General features: G+C 44.0%; 1 protein-coding gene across 2 annotated transcripts in view; it reads left to right on the forward strand.

Annotated features, from left to right (window-relative positions):
- ano1a (anoctamin 1, calcium activated chloride channel a) overlaps positions 1 to 23,005 on the forward strand; it is a 72,583-nt gene extending 49,578 nt beyond the window's left edge. For both annotated transcript variants that reach the window (XM_038269213.1, XM_038269214.1), the window contains 9 exons: positions 7,519 to 7,630; positions 7,734 to 7,791; positions 9,441 to 9,541; positions 12,029 to 12,171; positions 14,044 to 14,196; positions 15,446 to 15,498; positions 16,166 to 16,350; positions 17,626 to 17,731; positions 20,875 to 23,005. In XM_038269213.1, the coding sequence (XP_038125141.1) occupies positions 7,519 to 7,630; positions 7,734 to 7,791; positions 9,441 to 9,541; positions 12,029 to 12,171; positions 14,044 to 14,196; positions 15,446 to 15,498; positions 16,166 to 16,350; positions 17,626 to 17,731; positions 20,875 to 21,120 (1,157 nt within the window). In that variant the 3' untranslated portion in view covers positions 21,121 to 23,005. The remainder of the gene's footprint in view (positions 1 to 7,518; positions 7,631 to 7,733; positions 7,792 to 9,440; positions 9,542 to 12,028; positions 12,172 to 14,043; positions 14,197 to 15,445; positions 15,499 to 16,165; positions 16,351 to 17,625; positions 17,732 to 20,874) is intronic.
- Positions 23,006 to 23,153: the final 148 nt, after the last annotated feature.

Raw genomic sequence — 23,153 nt, forward strand, 5'->3', positions numbered from 1 at the left:
TGCTCACCAACCAGGCTCCTCTTGTTGAAGGGGCCCCGAATCACAGATTGGGAAGCATTTTATACAACTATGATCTGCCACATCATTACATCATCACATCATTACATCATCACATCATTACATTACATCATCACATCATCACATCATTACATGACATCATCACATCATAGATGTTTGCAGATCAGACCTCCATCAAAATATTACCTCAACATTCCACATGCCCCGCTAAACTTCGTCATGTGGCGCACTTGCACAGTCATGTTAACCAATGTGAACTGTTCCACTTCCACTGCCACTCCTCCGCACCTCACCATCCACGTATGTCTTCTCCTTCGTTCAAAGTCAAAATACAGAGCTGAGCTATTTTTAGCTCTGGTCCGGCCAGGTCAACATCCGCCATTGCAATCGCAGTAAACAGGGAAAAGAACGGTGAGAAGATCTGGTTTGTCTAATAAAAAAATAGTAACAACTGATCAGTAAATACTAATTAGACCATAATTCTGAAATATTCCCAAAAGCGTTTAATGAAATGATTGGATCCAAACTATTGGTGCTTCAACAGATCAGGAAGTAGATTTCTCATCTGGATCTAAATATTCATTTCATAACAAGAGGCTTAAAGTTTAATGAAATCCAGTCAGAATCGCAGACATGAATAAAGACATGCTGAGTCTGGAAGTAGAGAACAAACATGGTTCATAAAAAACTATGTTGTATGATCCTAGTTATTCCTGTTACAAAAATCCACAACAAATAGAAAATATTTGGGCAGAAGCTGCACATATGCTGGATATTGATGGGGGTTGTTTTGACACGTCATTTTAAATCAAGCGTTTGTTTTGCTCCTATGAATTTACCAATATGGTGCATGCTCTCCTTGAGCTCCGAAGAAGTGGGAGTGGAGCAAGACAGGAGGAACCCTGGAGGCTGCAGTCTTTGCTTTGCGCTGTCGGTCTGGAGCGCAGCGGTCATGGAGGATGTGGGATTTCAGTTTTTCTTTGTTCTTAGATGGACGCAGCGCTCATTCCACTCCCGCATCTTTGCCACATTCATAATGGAAAGGATAACTGTATATCCGACAGAGGAACTGTCCTTCTTAGATGAACTACTCTGGAAAACATTAGTTCTGACTGTCATGATGGGTATCAGGGAGGCCCAATATGCAGAACACTGACGACACGGATGGAAAGTTTAACAGAGTTTATTGGCAAATTCACACATATAATAAAGACTGATGCAATGGTTCTGGGCTGGGACCGGTTCACTGGCGTCTGTGAGAAAGACAGTTTGGTTAGCGAAGGCTTGGTTGAGACTTGACTGATTGTGTTCAGGTTTGTACCTTGATGAACTTAGAGGAGGCTTTGGGAGCGGAACTGTTGGGTCCGGAGAAAGCTTGGGTTGGCAGAGTCCTTAAGCTGTTTCAGCGTCTTACTTCTAAAGGCTGTTTTGACCTTGGCTTGTGTTTCCAGCTCGGTATCCAGAGCTGCTAGGAAATCCAGAGAGTGAGTCTTCAGGTTTGGCTCGGAGGGATGGCTAGGCAGGTTAAGCTCTTCCAGAGCTTCACAGGAGAAAGAACAGGAAACCTGGAAGCAGAGACAAAAGGGTTAGAATCCAGGTTGGACTCAAAGGAGACTTGGTTCACTAGGGATCTATGGCTTAAGTGCTAACCAACTGATTAAGACACTGCGGCGTCGAGGCAAGGTCTGAAGGCAGCTTAAGTAGTCCAGGTCCTCCAGATGATATCATCAGCTGCAGGTGTGCAGAGCAGCTCAGCAGGGAGGATCCAGGGCGGACTCTGCTGGAGAAAAGGTGTATTTCTCCAGCTCCCAACAGTACCCCCCCCTCAACAACCGCCCCTTGGCGGTGCGGAAGAGGTAGACGGGAGGGAACGCTCATACTCCTCGATGAGAGAAGGGTCGAGGATGTATGAACCAGGAACCCATTGTCGGTCCTCCGGACCGTAGCCCTCCCAGTCGACGAGGTACTGCCAACCGCAACCTCGCCGACAGGAGTCCACGATCCGGCGAACGGTGAAGGCCGGATGTCCATCGACTTCCAGGGCGGGTGGAGGGGAGTCGGATGGAGGGCAAATGGGACTAGAGATGACTGGTTTTACCTGGGAGACGTGGAACGTAGGGTGAATCCTGAGTGTCGGGGGAAGTTGAAGACGGACGGCGGAGGGGTTGATGACTCGAGTGATCTTGTATGGGCCGATGAATCTCGGGGATAATTTGCGGGGGGATGTCCCGGGTGGACAGCCAGACCTCCTGGCCGACCTTGTACTCGGGGGCGGGATGTCTCTTGGGGTCTGTAAACCTCTTAGAGGACTCAGAGGAACGGTTGAGTGCTTGGATGGTCTCTCTCCAAACACGCTGGCAACGACGGATGTGGTGGTTGACAGTCTTCACCGATATCTCTCTCTCGTCTGCAGGGAAGAGAGGTGGTTGGTAGCCGAGGCTAACTTGGAAGGGAGACTGACCGGTAGATGCAGACTTGAGTGAGTTATGGGCGTATTCTATCCAGGTGAGATATTGACTCCAATCGGTGGGATTATTGGAGGTGAGACAGCGGAGGGTGGATTCGAGGTGTTGGTTCATCCTCTCAGTTTGACCATTTGACTGGGGATGATAGCCAGAAGTTAGTGACACTTCACAATTTAGAGCAGAACAGAAAGCCTTCCAAACCTGTGAGACAAATTGGGGACCACGATCTGAGAGGATGTCCTGGGGAATACCATGGAGGCGAAAGACGTGCTTGATCAGCAACTGGGCGGTTTGATAGGCCGTAGGAAGTTTTCTGAGAGGGATCAGATGACAAGATTTGGAGAAACGATCTACGATGGTTAAAATAGTTGACATACCTCAAGACTCTGGGAGACCAGTGAAGAAATCGATGGCAATATGGGACCAAGGACATGAGGGCACAGGGAGCGGTTGCAGCAAGCCGGAGGGTGGCTGATGAGAGGCTTTGTTCCGTGCACAGGTGGAACAGGCTGACACATATTCCTTTACATCTCGATGCAAAGTGGGCCACCAAAACCGTCTTGAGATCAGTGAAACTGTTCGGCTCACTCCCGGATGAGCAGAGAATTTTGCCGAGTGCATCCAATGAATGAGACGAGACCTAACAGACGAGGGAACATAGGTACGGTTAGGTGGTCCATTACCTGGATCAGGTTCTGTGGCCAGGGCAGCGTTGATTAAATCTGTTATCTCCCAAGTGACCATTCCAACGGTACATGAGGCAGGGAGGACAGGTTGGGGTGACTCAGGTTGATCCACAGCGTAGAGACGAGAGAGAGAATCGGGCTTGGTGTTCTTAGATCCAGGTCTGTAGGAGATAATGAGATTAAAACGTGAAAAGAAGAGAGACCACCTTGACTGTCGAGGAGTAGCTTGTTTAGTGGACTGGATGTAGGCGAGATTCTTGTGGTCAGTCCACACCAGGACTGGATGCTCTGCTCCTTCGAGCCAGTGTCTCCACTCTTCCAAAGCCAACTTAATGGCCAAAAGTTCTCGGTCCCCAACGTCGTAGTTGTGTTTTGCGGGAGATAGATTACGGGAAAAGAAGGCAGAGGGATGGATTCGTTGATCAGAGTCGAGTTTCTGAGACAAAACTGCCCCTACACCGGAGTCAGAAGCATCAACCTCTAGGATAAATTGCTTAGAGGGATCAGGTTGGATTAGGACTGGAGCTCTAGAAAACAAGGTTTTGAGTTTGTCAAAAGCTGCTTGTGCCTCGGGGGACCATCGAAAAACTCTCTTGGAAGAAGTTAATGCAGTTAATGGGAGGGCGGTTTGGCTGTAATTTCTGATGAACCTCCGGTAGAAATTAGCGAAGCCCAAAAATCTTTGTAGCTGCTTACGGCTTTCTGGAACGGGCCATTCTAAAACAGCTTTTATCTTCTCTTCAGAAGGCTTAACCTGCCCGCCCTCGAGCTCAAACCCTAAAAAGGTAACTGAAGATTGGTGAAACTCACATTTTTCAGCCTTTACAAAAAGTTTATTCTCTAGAAGTCTCTGAAGAACCAGGCGGACATGGACGAGATCAGAGTCTATTAAATTACGTTCACATCCAGAATCAATGAAGGCTGAAAGAGAGAGACTCTGGTCGAGGAAAAACAACGTGGCAGGAAGCAAAAGACGAGGAGGTTTTTCATTTTCTTCATGGCCCGTCAGACTCCTCAAAACCTCTGACGGGCCCCGGCTTTTGATTTTTCTGGACAGGAAGCAATGAAGTGTCCACTCTCACCACAATAAATGCAAAGTCTGCCCAAAAATCTCCTTTGCCTTTCCTCAGGAGACAACCTTGTGTGTCCAACCTGCATCGGCTCCATTTCAGTTTCTCCAGGATGAGTAGCCTGAACAGGCAAAGGGAGAGGCTGGCTCTTTGGCTTTGGTCTGGATAACTGTTCTGTGGGGACAGAAACAACAGTCACGTTATTAGAGGCGGGGGCAGAGGAAAATAACGCCAAACTCTTATGTTTGCGGCTGTTTCTGGCCCGAATCCGGTTGTCCAGTTTTATAGTTAATTGGATTAGTTCTTCGAGTGTAGCCGGTTCATCGCGGGTAGCCAACTCATCCTTAATATTTTCGTTTAGTGCTTCGAAATAAGCACTCTTTAAAGCACCCTGGTTCCATCCGGAAGCAGCTGCTTTAACCCGGAAATTTATAGAAAATTCGGCCACAGAAGAATTTCCCTGTTTTAAATGAAGCAGAGCTCGAGAATAAAGGGTTTGGTCAGTGTCTTAGTTGAATACCTGGGAAAATTCAGAAACGAAATCTGAATAGTGACAGCTTAAGCTTTCATCTGAGGCAAATCTGGCTTGAGCCCAAGCCAGAGCTCTTCCTGTTAACTGGGAAAGGATAAACGTTATTTTCTTGTGGTCCGTGGGAAAACTGCCAGGAGAGTTCTGGAAAATGAGACGACATTGAAATAAAAATCCCTTGCAATCAGTTACGTTACCAGAAAACTTCTCTGGGAGACTTGGGCGGAACTCGGATGACGTCACAGCCGGTGACCTCGGCGGAGGAACTGGACCTGGAAATGGTTGGGTTGCTGGAGCGGTGTTAGCATTACTCACGTAATTTGCGTAGCTTTGGAGCCTCTGGTTTTGCATCTCAATATGCGTGTTTAGTTCACGGAGAGCCAGAGCGTGTCCATGAATTTTAGCTTCTTGCTCCTCTAAACGACGGAGGAGGTGATCCGCTGGGCCTTGTGTTTGGCCGCAGTGTTCTGTCATGATGGGTATCAGGGAGGCCCAATATGCAGAACACTGACGACACGGATGGAAAGTTTAACAGAGTTTATTGGCAAATTCACACATATAATAAAGACTGATGCAATGGTTCTGGGCTGGGACCGGTTCACTGGCGTCTGTGAGAAAGACAGTTTGGTTAGCGAAGGCTTGGTTGAGACTTGACTGATTGTGTTCAGGTTTGTACCTTGATGAACTTAGAGGAGGCTTTGGGAGCGGAACTGTTGGGTCCGGAGAAAGCTTGGGTTGGCAGAGTCCTTAAGCTGTTTCAGCGTCTTACTTCTAAAGGCTGTTTTGACCTTGGCTTGTGTTTCCAGCTCGGTATCCAGAGCTGCTAGGAAATCCAGAGAGTGAGTCTTCAGGTTTGGCTCGGAGGGATGGCTAGGCAGGTTAAGCTCTTCCAGAGCTTCACAGGAGAAAGAACAGGAAACCTGGAAGCAGAGACAAAAGGGTTAGAATCCAGGTTGGACTCAAAGGAGACTTGGTTCACTAGGGATCTATGGCTTAAGTGCTAACCAACTGATTAAGACACTGCGGCGTCGAGGCAAGGTCTGAAGGCAGCTTAAGTAGTCCAGGTCCTCCAGATGATATCATCAGCTGCAGGTGTGCAGAGCAGCTCAGCAGGGAGGATCCAGGGCGGACTCTGCTGGAGAAAAGGTGTATTTCTCCAGCTCCCAACACTGACACGCAGCAGGCAAGGATTATTAGGGTTTAACAGACCCAAACATAATCAATGATAATGAACAAAAATAAATGAATTCAAATCTTTTCTGTTTTATCACTCTGCTCCCGATCTGTGGCGGGAATGGGATCCTACGCTTTTTCCTGGAGCTAACTTTTTCAGCGTGGGATTTAAACATCAGTAATGTTAACATGGTGATGGCAGAGCAGGCTAATGTTAGCATGGTGATAGACAGACAGACAGATCTATTTTTGTCATTTTGTATACACAAGTGTAAAAAAAAAAAATTTCATTTAGAACAGCTCTCTAGACAAATTCATATCTTAAAGTGCAGCCTTGATCAGGTCAGCATCAGTTGTTGAGCTGCTACTACTGCCTCCAGCTGCTGAAGCACTTGCTTCTCCTGGCTCAGGGGAGGAAGAGGAAGATGATGACGATGCTGTGAGGGTGGTACCCCCCCTGGGTTGAAGAGGCTGAGGTGGTTGAAGCAGCAGTGGTGCCATCGGCAGGTTTAGCAGCGGCAGACGATGCTGGAGAAGGTGTGGAAGCTGCAGGGGGCCAGGAGGAGCCGGCTGGGGATGGTTCAGCATTTGGCAGGGAAGCATCTAGAGTGTTCTCCTCATTTTCACCTGCAGAGGGCAGTGCTTCCCTTCTAGATGCTGAAGATTCCCTGGGAACAGTCTCAGAGGAGCCTCCATTCACGCAGAGCTCTTTGTTCCTATCGGTGTGGTGCAGCCCCTAGAGGCTAATAGCATTGTCCGGTATTACTGGACGCAGCCATGACTCCGTCAGAATAATGGCGCAGCAGCTACATAGCTCCTTTTTGAAGAGAGTTGGAGATTATCTATTTTGTTTTCCAGCGAGCGGAGGTTGGAGAGCAGGATGGAAGCGGAGGTCTGGGGGGATCCCTCTTTAACTTGGCAGTTAGCCCCCTTTTGCAGCCTCACTTTCTCTGTCTCGCGCATTTCTTCGTCCGTCCGTTATTTTCCACTGATTGTCTTTTTTACATCCGTCCGTAGCACTCTGCAGCTTTTTAAACGGTCAAAAATGTCTATATTTAAAACATTTTGTGACCGTAGCTCCAGCAAGCGTTGGTGATCATAGATGTCTAGTCTGTATCGTTTTAAGCAGCATATTTTGTGAAAGTGTCGAGAGGAGCCGTCCTTGGCCGCTGCCTTGGAGCGCCATGACCGCCATGGTTTGGTTACCATGGCGGTCTGATAGCAAAGCAGGCTAATATTGGCATGGTGATTACAAAGCATGCTAATGTCATAGTGATAATAAGGAGGGCTAATGTTGTCACACTTCTAGGAATGATGTAAATCAAGGGGGAGGAATAAACTCCTGCTCCCTTGCTAGCAGGACAAAAACCAAACCACTTTGATGCTCCGGGTTTATTGGCAGGTTTAAATCAATCCCAACACCAGCAGATTTCAGGGTGATGACGCCTTTAAAGGTTCATAAAATCTAGTGAATGTGAGCCATGGTCAGTTTGGGACAATGTTCTGTGGGCTAAAAACATTCCTGCCATCTGGTTTATTTCTTCTGTTGTCAACATCTCCTGTTCTCCATTTTCCAGAGGTGCCAAAAACAGACAAGAGTTATGAAGAGCGACTCATTTTCAAAACGTTCGTCTTGAAGTTCGTCAACGCCTTTTCACCCATCGTCTACCTGGCGTTTTTCAGGGGCAGGTGAGACGGTTTTCTCCGCGCCTTCTGAAACCAACCCTCCTGTTTTCCTTCAGGCGATTGTTTTGATTTAAAGTCTCTGACTGACGGATGTCTTTGTTCACAGACTGGTTGGCAGACCTGGGAATTACCTCTACGTTGTTGGATCCTACAGGATGGAGGAGGTAAACCAGCTCAGGCTGTTTATCCCCATGAGGTTTGGTTCACTGTCAAACGGAACAAGTAGGATTTGTCACTAATTCTATTCAGTTTATTTCTATAGCGCTGATTTGCAACACATGTCGTCTCAAGCCAGTTCAACCAGATCATCCAGTCAGATTGATTCAAAGTTTTCTATCAAAGGAAAACCAGTTGACAGCAAGCTGTCCTAGAAGGTGCTAGATGATGTCATCGTCTAATTTGCATACCTGAAGTAATCCAGCTGCAGGAGATTTTTAATCCCTCCAATTTTTTAGTTTTTCGTTTTTTTGGCTGTCTGTCAAAGCGGTGCAGAGAAACAGGATGGCAGAGAGGAAGAAGCGTAGGGATTTGAAGAGTTTTACAGAGACTTTTACAAAAACAAGTAAACAAAAATGCATATAAATTAGCCATTTAAAAAATAAAAGAGACAGGGATATTGTTTTACTAAAGTCTCCATTAACACAAAAAAAAGTTCCTAGATTTAGCGACAAAAGCGCTAAGTGGGAAACGCTGCCCTGAAATGCTGATTATATGATCATATTCAACAGCTGACTGCTGTAAGAGCTTTTCCTTTTAAAGGAAAAGGAATAATCAATGGATCTATACCTAAAACGAATACCTTCGTGGTGATTTAATGAATTTAAACAATATTTTTCTATTGCAATCACTCAGTCTGGGAGCAGCATTTTTTTACCCGAATATAGTAGCCCCTCCCTCCTGCCATCTTCCAGCAGTGACGTCACGGTGCGGTAAGCCTAGCGCCATTCTCCCTGCTTTACAAGCAAAATCAATGGGAACTACTAGACACATCTGCAATCAACAACAATTATTGAAGATTTCCAGAGGACTGCACCATTGAAATTCACCAGAGCTATAGTGAAACTGACAATGCCCACGTGCATGGCAGCTGGATGCTGGAATACATCGGGTAAAAGTGAAAAAAAAAAGACTTATTCCACCTTCCTGATTCCTGATCCTCCACGGACGGGTTGGTCGTTGGATCACCAACTTGAAGAGGGAGGATTTGCCATTGAACTTCTGGCCAGAGAAAAAACATAATATGTAGCCGACATTTGGAAGAAGAATGTTTTCAAGATGACTTGGATAATAGCGCGTTGTGACAAACACCAGATACAGCACTGGGACTTGATCAACAGCCGATACCGCACCATGACGTCACAAACCAGTAGGCGGCAGTAGTGTTCTTTGACAAACAGGGATGCCTCCAGTAAAGCACATTCAGATGAAAATTACTCTGAATTAAAAACACTGATCATTTATTGAACAGGATGGAATCATTTCATAATTAAAGAACTTTCAGAGGTTTGAATCTTGAATACGACCGAACTTTTCCTTTTAAAGGACGCTTCATGCATCACATCCATAGTTATCTGACTGGTTTAACGCTTAATGAAACTTTAGACTTTAAATAATGAGAACATCACTCATACTCTGTCTCTATAGACACACCAGCACTTTTGTTTTCTTTGCTGATATAATCATTCAGAAAGATGATGCTGAGGTTCAGTGGGATCACTTCTACTTCTGGTTTTACTCACCTGCCTTCATGATTCAGAGTGAAATATTGTTTCTGTCTGCTGTTAGTTTGAAACATCTCTGTTTTTTTATCCAGTGCGCTCATGCAGGCTGCCTGATGGAGCTGTGCATCCAGCTGTGCATCACCATGCTGGGCAAGCAGCTCATCCAGAACAACCTTTTTGAGATCGGCATCCCGTAAGTCCTCTCCTCCTGGATGCATCCTGCAGGAGTCCTTCCTGCTGCAGCTGTGTGCCGTTTTCTCCTCCTCCTTTTGGCTGATCTGGGTGGAAGATTATTTATCTTCCTGATTCTTTTAGACCAAATCATTTAAAATTAGGCCGGATATCTGCAGAATCCAAAAGAGCAGAAATTCCAGAAAAATTAGCTCAAAGCCAATAAAAAAAGACTGAAAAGAAAACCCAGAGAGATTTTCTCTCAAGGCTGGGAAGGCTGGATTGGGGATTAAGAGCTTCCCAGCTTGATCTGGAGACATGCAGGAGACATGCAGGAGACATGCAGTCCTCACCTGGAGCCATTGCTTATGATCTGGAGGCCTTTTAATCCAGAGATTAGGACTGCATGTCTCCTGAAACGCGGTGACATCAGCTCTCTTCACTCTTCCACATGCGAGTGGCTCGCCAGGTCGGTTTGCCTTAACCAACTGGCAGTCTTAGTTTCTAGTCTAGAGTGGAGAAGCAGCATTTCATCCATTTATCAACCAGAAGCCACCGCTGGCTGAAGACGAACGCTGGGGGGCCTTTCCAGCTGTGCCTCTGTGACAAAACTGTCCATTTCCTGCTCATTTTCAAAGAAACCATTTCACCATCGCTGGTCAGGATCCAGGTCAGTCATTCCAAAAAAGTTATATCAATCCACTGGACTTTGTTTCTGAGTCTGAAGACGTTTCTCTTCCATCCAGGAATATTTTTCAATTCCAAATGTCAGAAATAGCATTGAGTTTCAGGTTTTATCCAGCAGCCCAACAAAGCCTTGGTTTGTTTTAGAAAACATGCAAATAGAAACGGATGAACTGGTCCACCCCTTTGGAATGGGGGTGGTTTTGTTAGCCTGTAATAGCTCAGAAAACATGCAGATTGACACTGGAAAACCAGCTCCAGCCCTTAATAATGGGAGTAATGGAGGTCATTATTGGCCTGAAACACCAGATACTGGCCCATTGCTCGTTAAGGGTGATTGCTGGCCTGGCTGACCTGGCCAGATGTTTTGTTCCCCGTGCAATATCTCACCAGATGTTTTGTTCCCCGTGCAATATCTCGCCAGATGTTTTGTTCCCCGTGCAATATCTCACCAGATGTTTTGTTCCCCGTGCAATATCTCACAAAATGTTTTGTTCCCCTTCCAATATCTCGCCAGATGTTTTGTTCCCCGTGCAATATCTCACCAGATGTTTTGTTCCCCGTGCAATATCTCGCCAAATGTTTTGTTCCCTGTGCAATATCTCGCCAGATGTTTTGTTCCCGTGCAATATCTCGCCAGATGTTTTGTTCCCCGTGCAATATCTCACCAGATGTTTTGTTCCCCGTGCAATATCTCTCAAGATGTTTTGTTCCCCTTCCAATATCTCGCCAGATGTTTTGTTCCCCGTGCAATATCTCGCCAGATATTTTGTTCCCCGTGCAATATCTCTCAAGATGTTTTGTTCCCCTTCCAATATCTCGCCAGATGTTTTGTTCCCCATGCAATATCTCACCAGATGTTTTGTTTCCCGTGCAATATCTCGCCAGATGTTTTGTTCCCCGTGCAATATATCACCAGATGTTTTGTTCCCCGTGCAATATCTCTCAAGATGTTTTGTTCCCCTTCCAATATCTCGCCAGATGTTTTGTTCCCCTTCCAATATCTCGCCAGATGTTTTGTTCCCCTTCCAATATCTCGCCAGATGTTTTGTTCCCCGTCCAATATCTCGCCAGATGTTTTGTTCCCCGTGCAATATCTCGCCAGATGTTTTGTTCCCCGTGCAATATCTCACCAGATGTTTGCTTCCCCGTGCAATATCTCGCCAGATGTTTTGTTCCCCGTGCAATAAATCTCTCAAGATGTTTTGTTCCCCTTCCAATATCTCGCCAGATGTTTTGTTCCCCGTGCAATATCTCGCCAGATGTTTTGTTCCCCGTTCAATATCTCGCCAGGTCAGCCAGGGCAACAAGGGCTTTGTTGGACTACTCTATAAAAGCCTGGAACTCCACACTAAAGCAGACATTTAGAATTGAAAAGCTTCCTGGATGGAAGCAAAACACCTTAAAACTTGGAAAACAAAGTCCATTGGATTGTTTTTTAACTTTTTGGAATGTTTAGAAAGAAAGATTTAGGGTTTCTCTTGGCTCTCCTGATCAGACCGAGGGTCTCAGGCTCCTCGGGTTCAGCGGTTGCTTTAATGGCTCTGTGTTTGAATGAGGTTGGTGAAGAAAGCTCTGATAAAAGCTGAGGAGCTGCCAACACGTGTGGAGTGGCTCAATTCAAATCTTCACATTCACAGCTAACCAGAGGAACTTCCATTGATAATCTCCTCTCCTTTATGCTAATTCCTTGCTTTTTATTGGCTTCATTGGGTCAGAAATTCCTGTTTCCTCATCAGAAATCCTCTGGATCCGGTGTTGGATGCAGAGCAGCTCAGCTGAGCCTAAATGTTTAACGTCCACCATCGCTTCTCGCTCTGTCCAGGAAGATAAAGAAACTGATGCGGAAGAGGAAGTCAGCCATGACCTCCAAGCAAGAGGAGGACTTCAACAAAACCCTGAAGCGCTACGAGAAGGATAACATCCTGGGTCCGTTTGTTAGCATCAACCCGGAGTACATGGAGATGAGTGAGTACCGCTGCTCATGATGCTGATGCATGTTCTCACCTCAGGATATGAGAGTATTTTGTCTTGGTCATAACAAACCCTGGGCCAGCTGCAGGGATTGGCATAAACCTGCAGCTCCTCATTGCTGCTGAGTCTTCATGTTGCAGATGGACTCTCACCATGTTAACTCTAGTAAGCTCTAAACTCAGCCTGAGTTAACTCTAGTAAGCTCTAAACTCAGCCTGAGTTAACTCTAGTCAGCTCTAAACTCAGCCTGAGTTAAGTCTAGTCAGCTCTAAACTCAGCCTGAGTTAACTCTAGTCAGCTCTAAACTCAGCCTGAGTAAACTCTAGTCAGGTTTAAACTCAGCCTGAGTTAACTCTAGTCAGGTTTAAACTCAGCCTGAGTCAACTCTAGTCAGCTCTAAACTCAGCCTGAGTCAACTCTAGTCAGCTCTAAACTCAGCCTGAGTTAACTCTAGTCAGGTCTAAACTCATCCTGAGTTAACTCTAGTCAGGTTTAAACTCAGCCTGAGTTAACTCTAGTCAGGTCTAAACTCAGCCCGAGTTAACTCTAGTCAGGTCTAAACTCAGCCCGAGTTAACTCTAGTCAGGTCTAAACTCAGCCTGAGTTAACTCTAGTCAGGTCTAAACTCAGCCTTAGTTAACTCTAGTCAGGTCATAATAACGCTGATCCTAGTTCTTCACTGCAAAAATAATCTAGATACAAGTAAAGATGTCTTAAATTAAGTGCATCATTAGTCTGAGCAGTTAAATAAGATGATCTGCCAATAAATTGAGTGTTTTACTCTTAAAATAAGATAATTAGATAATATAAACTAGAAATAAGACAATGCAATTTTTTTTCTTATTTTAAATGTAAATTGTCATGTTCCATTGGCGAAGTTCTCACTACCTCCTCAATCCAAGAACAAATGCACTAATTTAAGAAAAAATGACGCGTTTATATTTTTGCAGCATTCTTCCTCTGTCGTCCTGTGTTAGGAGTCAGGATCGGTACGATCATTTAAAATCCATCCTCATTTTGACGTTTAAACAGTCTGTGTCGGGAGGAAGGAGGAGGAGCTTCTCGGAGTCACTTGTTCAACAGCCAATCAGCTTCAGACTATTTAAAATGACTCTTCTAGAAGCCTGAAGTCAACTTCTAAGTCTTTGTTGTTTCTTTTCCATTAAATCTCTTAAAGTTGGACCGTCTAAGTCAGTAAGATTATGTTGTCTGTCATGAAGAATAAAGTAGATAAATAAAAATAGATTTTATTCATGTGTCCACTGGAAATGATAACAGTCTGTATCTCCAGACCCTCTCAGGGTTCCTCCAGCATTTTTTGAGTTTTTACAACCAAAAAAAAAAAAAAGTCAGAACTGAACTTTTCCTCAAAGCCACATTTCATCCACAGGAAATCAGTGTTAGGGATTAAAGGAAACCACAGACTGAGGGATTAACAGCAGATAATCCAGACGATCCCAGGTGCTAATCCCTTTTATTAAAAATAATCCTCCTACTTCCTAATATTTCTACATTTGTTTATCTTCTAATAGCGTAAAAAAAAAAGAATTTGGAGACTAAAACCTGCTCAGAAACAATTTATACTTTGCTATTTTAGAACAGATTGAATTTGTCGGATTTTTGTGGAGTTTAAAATTTGACCTACATCTGAACAGCCTGTCTCCTGCAGTATACTTTCACTCTTTTACCTCCTTTTCACTCTCCTCTTTTCAGTATTTTATCTCCTTTTCAGTCTTTCTTTTCACTGTTTTTCACTCTCCTCTTTATTCCTTTTCTTTCTTTTTCCTCTTTTCTCTCCTTTTTGCTTTTTTCACTCGCCTCCTTTTCACTCTGATGCATTTCAGCTGCTGTCTCGTGTCTCCCCAGTTATCCAGTTCGGCATGGTGACTCTCTTCGTGGCGTCCTTCCCTCTGGCGCCGCTCTTCGCTCTTCTAAATAACATCATTGAAATCCGTCTGGATGCTAAGAAGTTCGTGATGGAGCTGCGCAGACCGATTGCAGCCAAAGCCAAGGACATCGGTGTGTGTTTGTTGTTTTTAAAGTCTGGGCTGATAAAGTGGAAGACATGTTTGGATCCAAACAGCTTCCTGCCACAGTTTCTGCTTTGCTGTCTCTGTTTAGGAACAGGTTGAGTCTGAGCTGCTCAGGAGGAAGAAAATTCAGAAATCAAAAATACGCTGTCAGAGGATTACAAAGTAAATTTGGGGATTTTTTAGAGGATAGCAGGTTTCCACCTCATGTATATCCGTTCCCACGGTAACCTCCCCCAGATGAAGACTTTTCAGACCCTGCCTTCTCATTTGAGGACGTGATGAGCTCCATCTGGTGGTACCAGGACATCATAACACTCAGTTCACTGAAAACAGGATGGTGGGGATACAAAAAAGCAACCAAACTTCAGTTTGATATGAGCTGTATCCTTTCTGTCCGTCAGAAAGACAGGAGGACAGGATTTATTTAGGACGAGCACATGCACTGGGACAAAGTCAACTTATTAAAATGATAAGTTCTACTTTTTAAACAAACGCTGGAGGCCAGGAGCTCAGACCTACCTGCAGAGAACAGCAGCAGCTTGTTTTGCTTTTCTCTCCTGTGTTTCTCTGAAATGGCTTTCATATGTGGCTGAGTGGCCTCCATTTCTGCTCAGAATTCTGTTTTAATCTCAACAGCATCTACTGACGCTCAGCCTGTAATGCCATGAGAGCCAAACACTCAGTTTTAGGATGAGCTGGGCTGGATGAAAGGAAATGCACTCTAACCAAATCCCTGCTCTGCTGTGTTTTAATACCAGCAGACCAAAGTACCCATAGTCAATACCCGTTTATCCGTTTATGAAAAACAGACCTGACTGACCTTAAATTGTTTTATTTTTTGTACATGACTAAAGGGATACGCGCCCTTAGAGGTAGTTTAAACACTATTTTTCGGACAAAACTAAAGGGATAAATGTAAATCTGATGCCTTGGGCATGTATATTGACTATAGGTATGCTGGTTATACTGAACTCCAGCTTACTATTAGGGCTGGGCCAGTAAATGTATTTGCAATGTAATCTTTGATAGATTTTTGATGTTACGTCACTGGCTGTGCAGAATGGGATGAAATGCTTAACTGATGCTACAATTTACACTGGCCAGTGGGCCATGGCCGCATTGTGCAATACCCTGGCCAGCCCCTGGTGGCACCACTGAGTCAGAGGGTTAGGTTGTGTCACTACTGTCCACTAACATGTCTGGGAGTCTTCATCGACAGCTCTCTGTTTTCACAGGTATCTGGTATAACCTCCTGAGGGGCCTCAGCAAGGTAGCGGTCATCGTTAACGTAAGTCTTCTTCACCTTTATTTGGGAAGCTTATGCAGGAATAAAGCTGTAAGACAAGGAGCTGTGGGACAGAAAGGAAGCTTGTAAAGCCAGGCGATTTGTTTGGGCCCATTCTCTACACTGGAAAAAATCGAAATCTAGTTAAGAACAGAACAAATGCACTTATTTTAAGAAAAACTACTTTTTTTGCCTTTTTTTCATTATTGCCTTCTTCACTGATACATACAGTCACCTTAGTTCAAGTTAAATAGACAAGCTCAAGTGACCAACATTGTAATTAAACTGAGAAACAATGCAAACCAAGACTTGACCACACATTTAAAGTAATGAAAAATAAAAGAATACAGTAATAACTGAACTCATTTGCTTAGTCTTTTTGCTTATTTCACCAATTATCCACCTTACTACCTCCACAGAATAACCTTTACCTCCCATCAGCTCACAGGCCCTAACATAACCCTGACCCAGACATCGTTACATTTCTCTATGTCCAATCTTATTGATGCAGTTAGTTTCTCCATAACATAGAGGCTTTATATTACATCCATCCTTACTTCAACTGTAGGTGAAAGGGTACTATGCCATCCTATGGGTATTGGTAGAATTAGTTTTTGCAGTTTGTTTGCATCAACCTCTGCCGTTTATAAAGAGCGTTTTTCCCTTCCAGGCTTTTGTCATTGCCTTCACTTCCGACTTCATCCCTCGGCTCGTCTACCAGTACCAGTACAGTCGTGACGGGACGATGCACGGCTTCGTCAACCACACCTTGTCCTATTTCAACGTCAATGACTTTGAGCCGGGTACGGCGCCACAGGAACCAGACCACCTGGGTTACGAGGTGAAAATCTGCAGGTAAGGTTTCATTCAGCTGATTCACTACAGCAAAGTGTTTCCCTTTGGATTTGGAAAGACATTAAAGTCTTAGGGGGAGAGATGAGATGAGTGAGATTCTGCAACAGCTTCTTCCCCACCGCCATCAGACAGCTGAACTGTTAAAAATCTCTTAAAGTCGTAGGGAAGCGGCTGTTTCAAACGTTTCTGATTTCTCCTGAGTGGTGCCCGACTTTTCAAGAGTGAATAAAGTGAATGTGATTGGTCGATTATCAAGGGGGCGGGATTGTTGTGGTGGAAGGTTCACAAGCAACTTTGGTTGTGGCCGGTTTGTCGGAAGTATCTTGCTAACCAGTTAGCATCTTAGTGCTAGTAGGTTCCCAATGGGAAATTCCATTGGGACCAAGTAGCACTAAATTGGTGACTTAGAAACGACACTGTCAAGGAACGCTATGGACAGCGGAAACATGCAAGAGGAGGAGAGTTTAGTGTCGGAGGTCGTGGATGAGTCTCCTCCGTCTCCTTTCAATGGAGCCCTCACAGAGCTCAGAGTATTAAGTCAAAAGTTCTCTTTTCTGTTGCTGTTGTTCTATAAAAATATGTTTTCAGATCATTTGAGGCGAGAACATTATACTTCAAGCTTGACTATATGGCCCATTTACTGATTTAATGCGTAATTTAAAAAAAATGTTCTGAAGTTAAGAGGACCGCGGCAACCAGCGAAGCTCTTAGGCTAACGTTAGCTCGTCTGCAGCAGCCCTTACTCTGCATAGCTGTGTGTAAAGTACCGCTGGCTCTGATGGGGGTATGATCGTTTTATTTGGCAAAATGATCATCCAGATGAGCTTTGAATGTGGTGATGTCATCAGTACGCTTCTGTTCCAATTGATCCAGATTTATTCTATGTGCTCCTGTTCTCCCAGAGTCCAGACTGTCCTGGGTTCTTCTCAGGAACGGACTAGGACACGGACATTCGCTCTACAACCTGTAACAGTCACCACTACTCTGCAATGATTCTGATTTCAACCGTTGCATATATTAGCTGGGACATGTGAATCAAGATGCTGACCGAAAAAACTGCGTATTTTGGTGTTATCAGTGTGATGCTCTGAACTTCCATATCAAAACATTTTTTCCACCATGTTTTTTTCTCCCACATTGTTTACATTTGATCACTACTGCATTGAAATCTCATGAAAGCTTTACCAAAGGAATTTTTTTTTAATACAGTCTGTGTATTCAAAATGAGAATAAAAGTTGTCTAAGTCATGAATGTGAATGTTTTCCTCCATGCAGGTATAAGGACTATAGAGATCCTCCCTGGTCTGACACTGCATATTCCCTCTCCAAGGAGTTCTGGTGCATTCTAGCTATCCGCCTCGCCTTCGTCATCATCTTCCAGGTAAACACCAACAACACATTTATCATTCCATGACCTAATCATCAAAAATTCCTTTATAGACTTTATGCTACGTTCACACCAAAAGCAGCAAAGGCAGCAGGAGCAGCTAGTTTACATACAAAGTCAATGTTTGACGCGCGTCCAGGCGCAGCAAACCGTCCTGCAGGGCGTTTTGAGCAGCAAGTGTAGCGCGTTCCAGCAGCTGAAGCAGCGCGTCGGGAGCACTTGAGCATCTGATGCGCGCAGCGGACCGCAAACGCAGCTGCTGCTCGGGATGGAAAAATTTAACTTAAGCTGCTGGACGCGCCGCATCAACCAATCAGAGAAGCTGGCAGGGAGTCAGACACAGCACTGCTGATGCAGAGCGCTATGATCACTCCTCTGAAACAGTTTATTAACGCCTAAATTAACTTCAAATCTAGAAACCTGCCGGCAGAATATGTTGGCTTTTATTATCCTGCTGCCTGCAATTTGGATTACGTTCATGAAAACCGCTTTCCAGCCGCTGCAGCAAACCACGAGGAGGCGACCCGGCCAGAGGCTGCTGTTGAATGGGATTCCTACTGACAGCGCAGCGCCGGTATGTGGGGGTCTGAGCGGCTCCGACAGCAAAATAATCTTTGAAGGCAGGATGGTAATCTGGATGAACTGACTGCACAGACCATGTTTTCAGGAGGACTTTCTCACCTAAAAACATTAAAACTACTTTATTCCCACTGATCACAGTATATTTAACTGCCAAAGACCTACCCAGTCCTTTGCAGGATTGGGTAGGTCTGCCCAACGCGCATCAGAACCACTTTTTCCACCGCACAGCTGAAGCAGCTTTGCTGCTCTAGCTGCGTGTCAGAACTAAACTTGTACATCATCAAAAATGAAGCAGCACGCGCGTTTTTGCTGCTCTTGCTGCTTTTGGTGTGAACGTAGCATTAGACATTAGACGCTGCAGATACTTCTTTAAAGACTGACTCACCTTTTCTATTCTTTTTCCTAAAAAAGACAAGAAAGTTAATGTCACACTTCCAAAATGGCCGACCACATTATTGTTTATTTAAGAATTTGTGATTACTAAAGAATAATTGGTGCATTTATGATGGTTGGAAAAAAATGATAGATTTATCCGCAGAGAGACTTGACGATGTGGACCTTTCTTTTTTTTTTTTTTATCTAACATATATTAAAACATTGTTCTTCTAAATAAAAGCTGAATGCATTGTATACTGTGGGTAGTTGTTTCAGACTTTATGTTGAATGTGATGGAAACAGAAATCCTTGTTTTTACCACAAACTCACTGACTGAACAGCAACTACTCTGCATCTAACCGCACCGTTCCTCTGGAACCTTCTGCACCATTTCAGCTCGGTTCAGGCAACCATGTTCATTCATGGGATATGAAGTTCCTTCAACTTCATATCCCCCCTCTCCCCCTCTATTTGGAACGAGGCTGGCGCTCGTGGTTTTAGTTCGGGGTAAGGGAAGGCATGACTGCTTAATTTTTGGCGCGCTCTGTTTTCACTGCGATGAGACGGGTATAAGCCAAGCATAAGGGAGAGCCCCGCCTCCCTGGATCCAGGATCTGGTTCTTTGGGTTTTGATCCAGAATAATAACCGTAGGTGAGGGTAGAAACGTAGACCGCGCAGCAGTGATCCGTCTATGAATCATCTGATAAAAAAAAAAAAAAGAGAAGTCAGCTGGGCCCCTTCAGCTGCTCCGTAAAGGCCATGATGATCGTCCATCTTTGACCACCGACCCACGGTGTCCTGGCGCCATCCTCATGCTTCAACACGGGGATCATTACTGACTAGCACAAAGATCCAATCATAGAATGCCACTAAGGTTCAGAGCAGAGCATCCACGCCTCCTAATCGCGCCCCTCCAGTGCGGGGAGTTGAAGTCGCCCAGTTGGATCATGGAAACCTAAAAAGGACATTTCATGGTCCAGCCCTGCTGGCAGAGATGGTAAGAAGGCTGGTCTGTGCTGCTGATCAGCCAGCAGTTTGTTGCGTCATCACCAATGTGGGCGGAGGTGTTCCGCTGTTAAATGTCTATCAGAATCTCTGAGCTCATTTTCTCAACCACATTTTTTTTTGTTCTTAAATTGAGGAGATAAGAGACATTTTTGCGTTGGAACAAGAAAATTTACATTTAAAATAAGAAAAAACACAAATGCATTGTCTTATTTCAATTGCATTTTATCTAATTATCTTATTTTAAGAGTAAAATACTCATTCGATTGGCAGATCATCTCATTTACCTACTGAAATTAAGGATAAATACACTTAATTTAAGACATTTTTTACATCATCTGCCATGTAAGAGCTGTTATGTAGGTTTTGTATTTTTTCTGTTTTGTCTAATACCATTGACACTGTTTGCTGAAACACTACAAATAAACATATTATTTTAAAGTATCAGACTGTAGTCACTTGTCTGCCTTGATTGGCCGCCGATAAACCAACTGATTTCCTCTGTGAGAACTTCTCTACACTGCAAAAAATTGAAATCTGAATAAGTAACTTTTTCTCGCAATAAGTGCATTTTCTCTTGAATTGAGGAGGTAAGTGAGACACGTTGCCAATGGAACAAACAATTTCCTCTTATAATAAGAAAAAACAACTGCATTGTCTTATTTCAAGTGCATATTATCGAATTATCTTACTTTAAGAGTAAAAATCCTCATTCCATTGGCAACTATATCATTTACCTTCTCAAATTAAGGGGAAATACTGTTAATTTAAGACATTTTGACTTATTTTTAGATCATTTTTGCAGTGTAAGGGTTTGCTTCACTTGAAAAATGATGTAGATATAAGTAAAAATGTCTTAAATTAAGTGTATTTAACCTTAATTTGAGGAGGTAAATGAGATATTTTGCCAACTGAATGAGTATTTTGACTTTTAAAATAAGATAATTAGATAATATGTACTTGAAAGAAGACATTTCAATTGTCTTTTCTTATTTTAAGGGTAAATTGTCTTGTTCCATTGGCAAAATGGCTCCTTTGCCTCCTAAATCCAAGAACAAATGCACTTATTTTAAGAAAAAAATACTTATCTAGATTTAGATTTTTTCCTGTGTGTGGCTGGCTCTGCAGCCAGAGACGTTCTCCGCTCTGACCCAGGCTCTCTCTGTCCCTGCAGAACGTGGTGATGCTCATGAGTGATTTCGTAGACTGGCTTATCCCAGACATCCCCAAAGACATCAGCCTTCAGATCCACAAGGAAAAGCTCCTCATGTTGGAGCATTTCATGAAGGAAGAGAAGGGTAAAAGGCTCACGGTGCGAGGCAACGGCAATCACGACAACTGCACCAGTCCCTCGTCGGATAACCCCAGCCCGCCGCAGCCACGCTCCCGACCCGTCTTCCACGCCAGAGCCGGATGGTAGTGTCAGAGAGGAGTCGTTGACGCATGGCTTCCCTTTTCATTCGTTCATCAGTAAAGCTTCTGCTGCTTTTCCATTCATTGGGGTTTTAGAGTATAAATGAGGTGTTCCTGTCAGAGTCTGTCGTAGGTTTCCATCTTAGATGTTGTGCACGCTACGCCGTCCTCTTCCTGCCAGAGATGCATCGGTCTCAAACTTTATTTGAAGTGGATGAAGCCATACGGCTCCCTGAGGGACCCGCTTCAGGTTTACCTTTAAGGAAACGGTGCCAAACTACTAAGAGCCAAAGGAGACGACCATCCCAGCTGCCGGCTCTCTGATCCACCAACGAGCAGAACGTCCGTCCAAATCATTGTCCTGAGAGGAGCCTCTTTTCTTTTCCTCCTGTATTTGGGGTACATGTCTCATTTCATTGCTGTTGGACATATTTATACATTTTTAATATGCAGACCAACTTGAACTGGTTTCACGTTTAGACGCTGGTTAGTAACTGGTGTTTCCGAGCAACAAGCAGCCCTGAAAGCACAAGACTGGCCGAATATTTACTGCACAAACGGAAAGAAAGCCATGAATTCAGATTAGATGTTAGATTACTGGTGCAGAACCAGTTTACAGAAACCTGCAGCCATATGACTCAGCTCAGACCATGAACGTCCTGCGACGCACAAACGTCAGGAAGGCAACATTCACCGTGTAGATTCCAATCCTATCGGTGCTTAGGATGGAGTTTTAGCAAACGAGAGGAAAGATTTTCTAGAAAAAAAAGCAAATCCTCCTCAGATCGTTCATCACTTCTGGCTCAGCGGATGATTTTTTTATACAGTCTTTATTTCTAGTGTCTTACTTTTAAAATGCTCTACTTTTCTAAAAATGTTTTCCATTTGTTCATCTAAGCATAAAGCTGCCACTTAAACAGGAACTAAAAGGCCATAAAATGTCAATTTCCAGCTGAGAAGGATGAGCGGGATCAAAGAGTTGCTGATATTTGGTCGCTGTGGCAACGGGAGGAGAAGTGATGCTTTGGTTGTTTGGTGTGAAACGAACCTGAAGGTTTATTTTTCTGCAGACCTTCTCAGCTTTCCACCTCATAGCAACAAACTCTCTGCCTTAATACCTACAAAAGTCGTTTTGAAGATGTCCTCCCATTCAACGTGCTGCCGGTCTGATCACACGCGTCTTTTTTTCACCTCGGCCTTATTTTAACTTGGTAAAAGATTTTCTTTCTTTTTTTTTTTTTTTTTTTTTTTTTTTTTTTTTACTATTCTCGCATCTTTTTAGCAATTCTCTCTGAAAGACTGAATTTTTTTAGTTGTTTGGTTTTCTGTCTGTTCAAGCGAAATATGGGAGCGACTGGATGTTTCACAGGTGAGAGCGGGTGAACAGGTTACCATGGAAACTCCCAGCTCAGACTGATGGAATGTATTTGTTTTTATATCTTAACTTATGTAAAAGGACTCTGATTAAAATGTCTCTTTTGGATGATAATGATGACATGGCATTTCTCTTTCTAAAGGACTCAATGACTCAGCAACAGCCTGCTACTCCTATACAGCTTGTCTCTTTAATAGTTAGTGCTGAAACCATAACCTGGATGAGAAAAGCAGAATCGTGAGTCAGTAAAGCTGTTTGTTTTTATTGTTTTTGTGTCTGAAGCATTCAAAGCGGGGCTGATGATCACAGCCTCGTTAAGCACACCTGCTTTTACCGAGACCTGCCTCCATCTTTGTCTGATGTGACGCTGTCCTCTACCCTCGTTGTTTCTAACAGCTGCTGGGATATTTTAGTGTGCAGCCGTGAGTGTATCTGCATGTGTAATCATTTGTCTGTGGTATTTTGTTCATGTGTAGAATCTGCTAATAAATTATGGCTGAGTTGCTCTTTGTTAGGAGTCTGTTTTTGCTTTTTTTTGTATATTCGAGGGGCATTCAATAAGTAACGTCTGTGACCCACTGTTTGCTCCAGCTGAAATTTTGCATGTGGAAATATTTATATCTCTATATATTAAGTGGCAACTTAGAGATCTAAAGAAATGTTTC

This window comes from Cyprinodon tularosa, unplaced genomic scaffold (genome assembly GCF_016077235.1).
Source record: "Cyprinodon tularosa strain WSP-4 unplaced genomic scaffold, ASM1607723v1 ctg724, whole genome shotgun sequence".
Classification (NCBI taxonomy): Eukaryota; Metazoa; Chordata; class Actinopteri; order Cyprinodontiformes; family Cyprinodontidae; genus Cyprinodon; species Cyprinodon tularosa.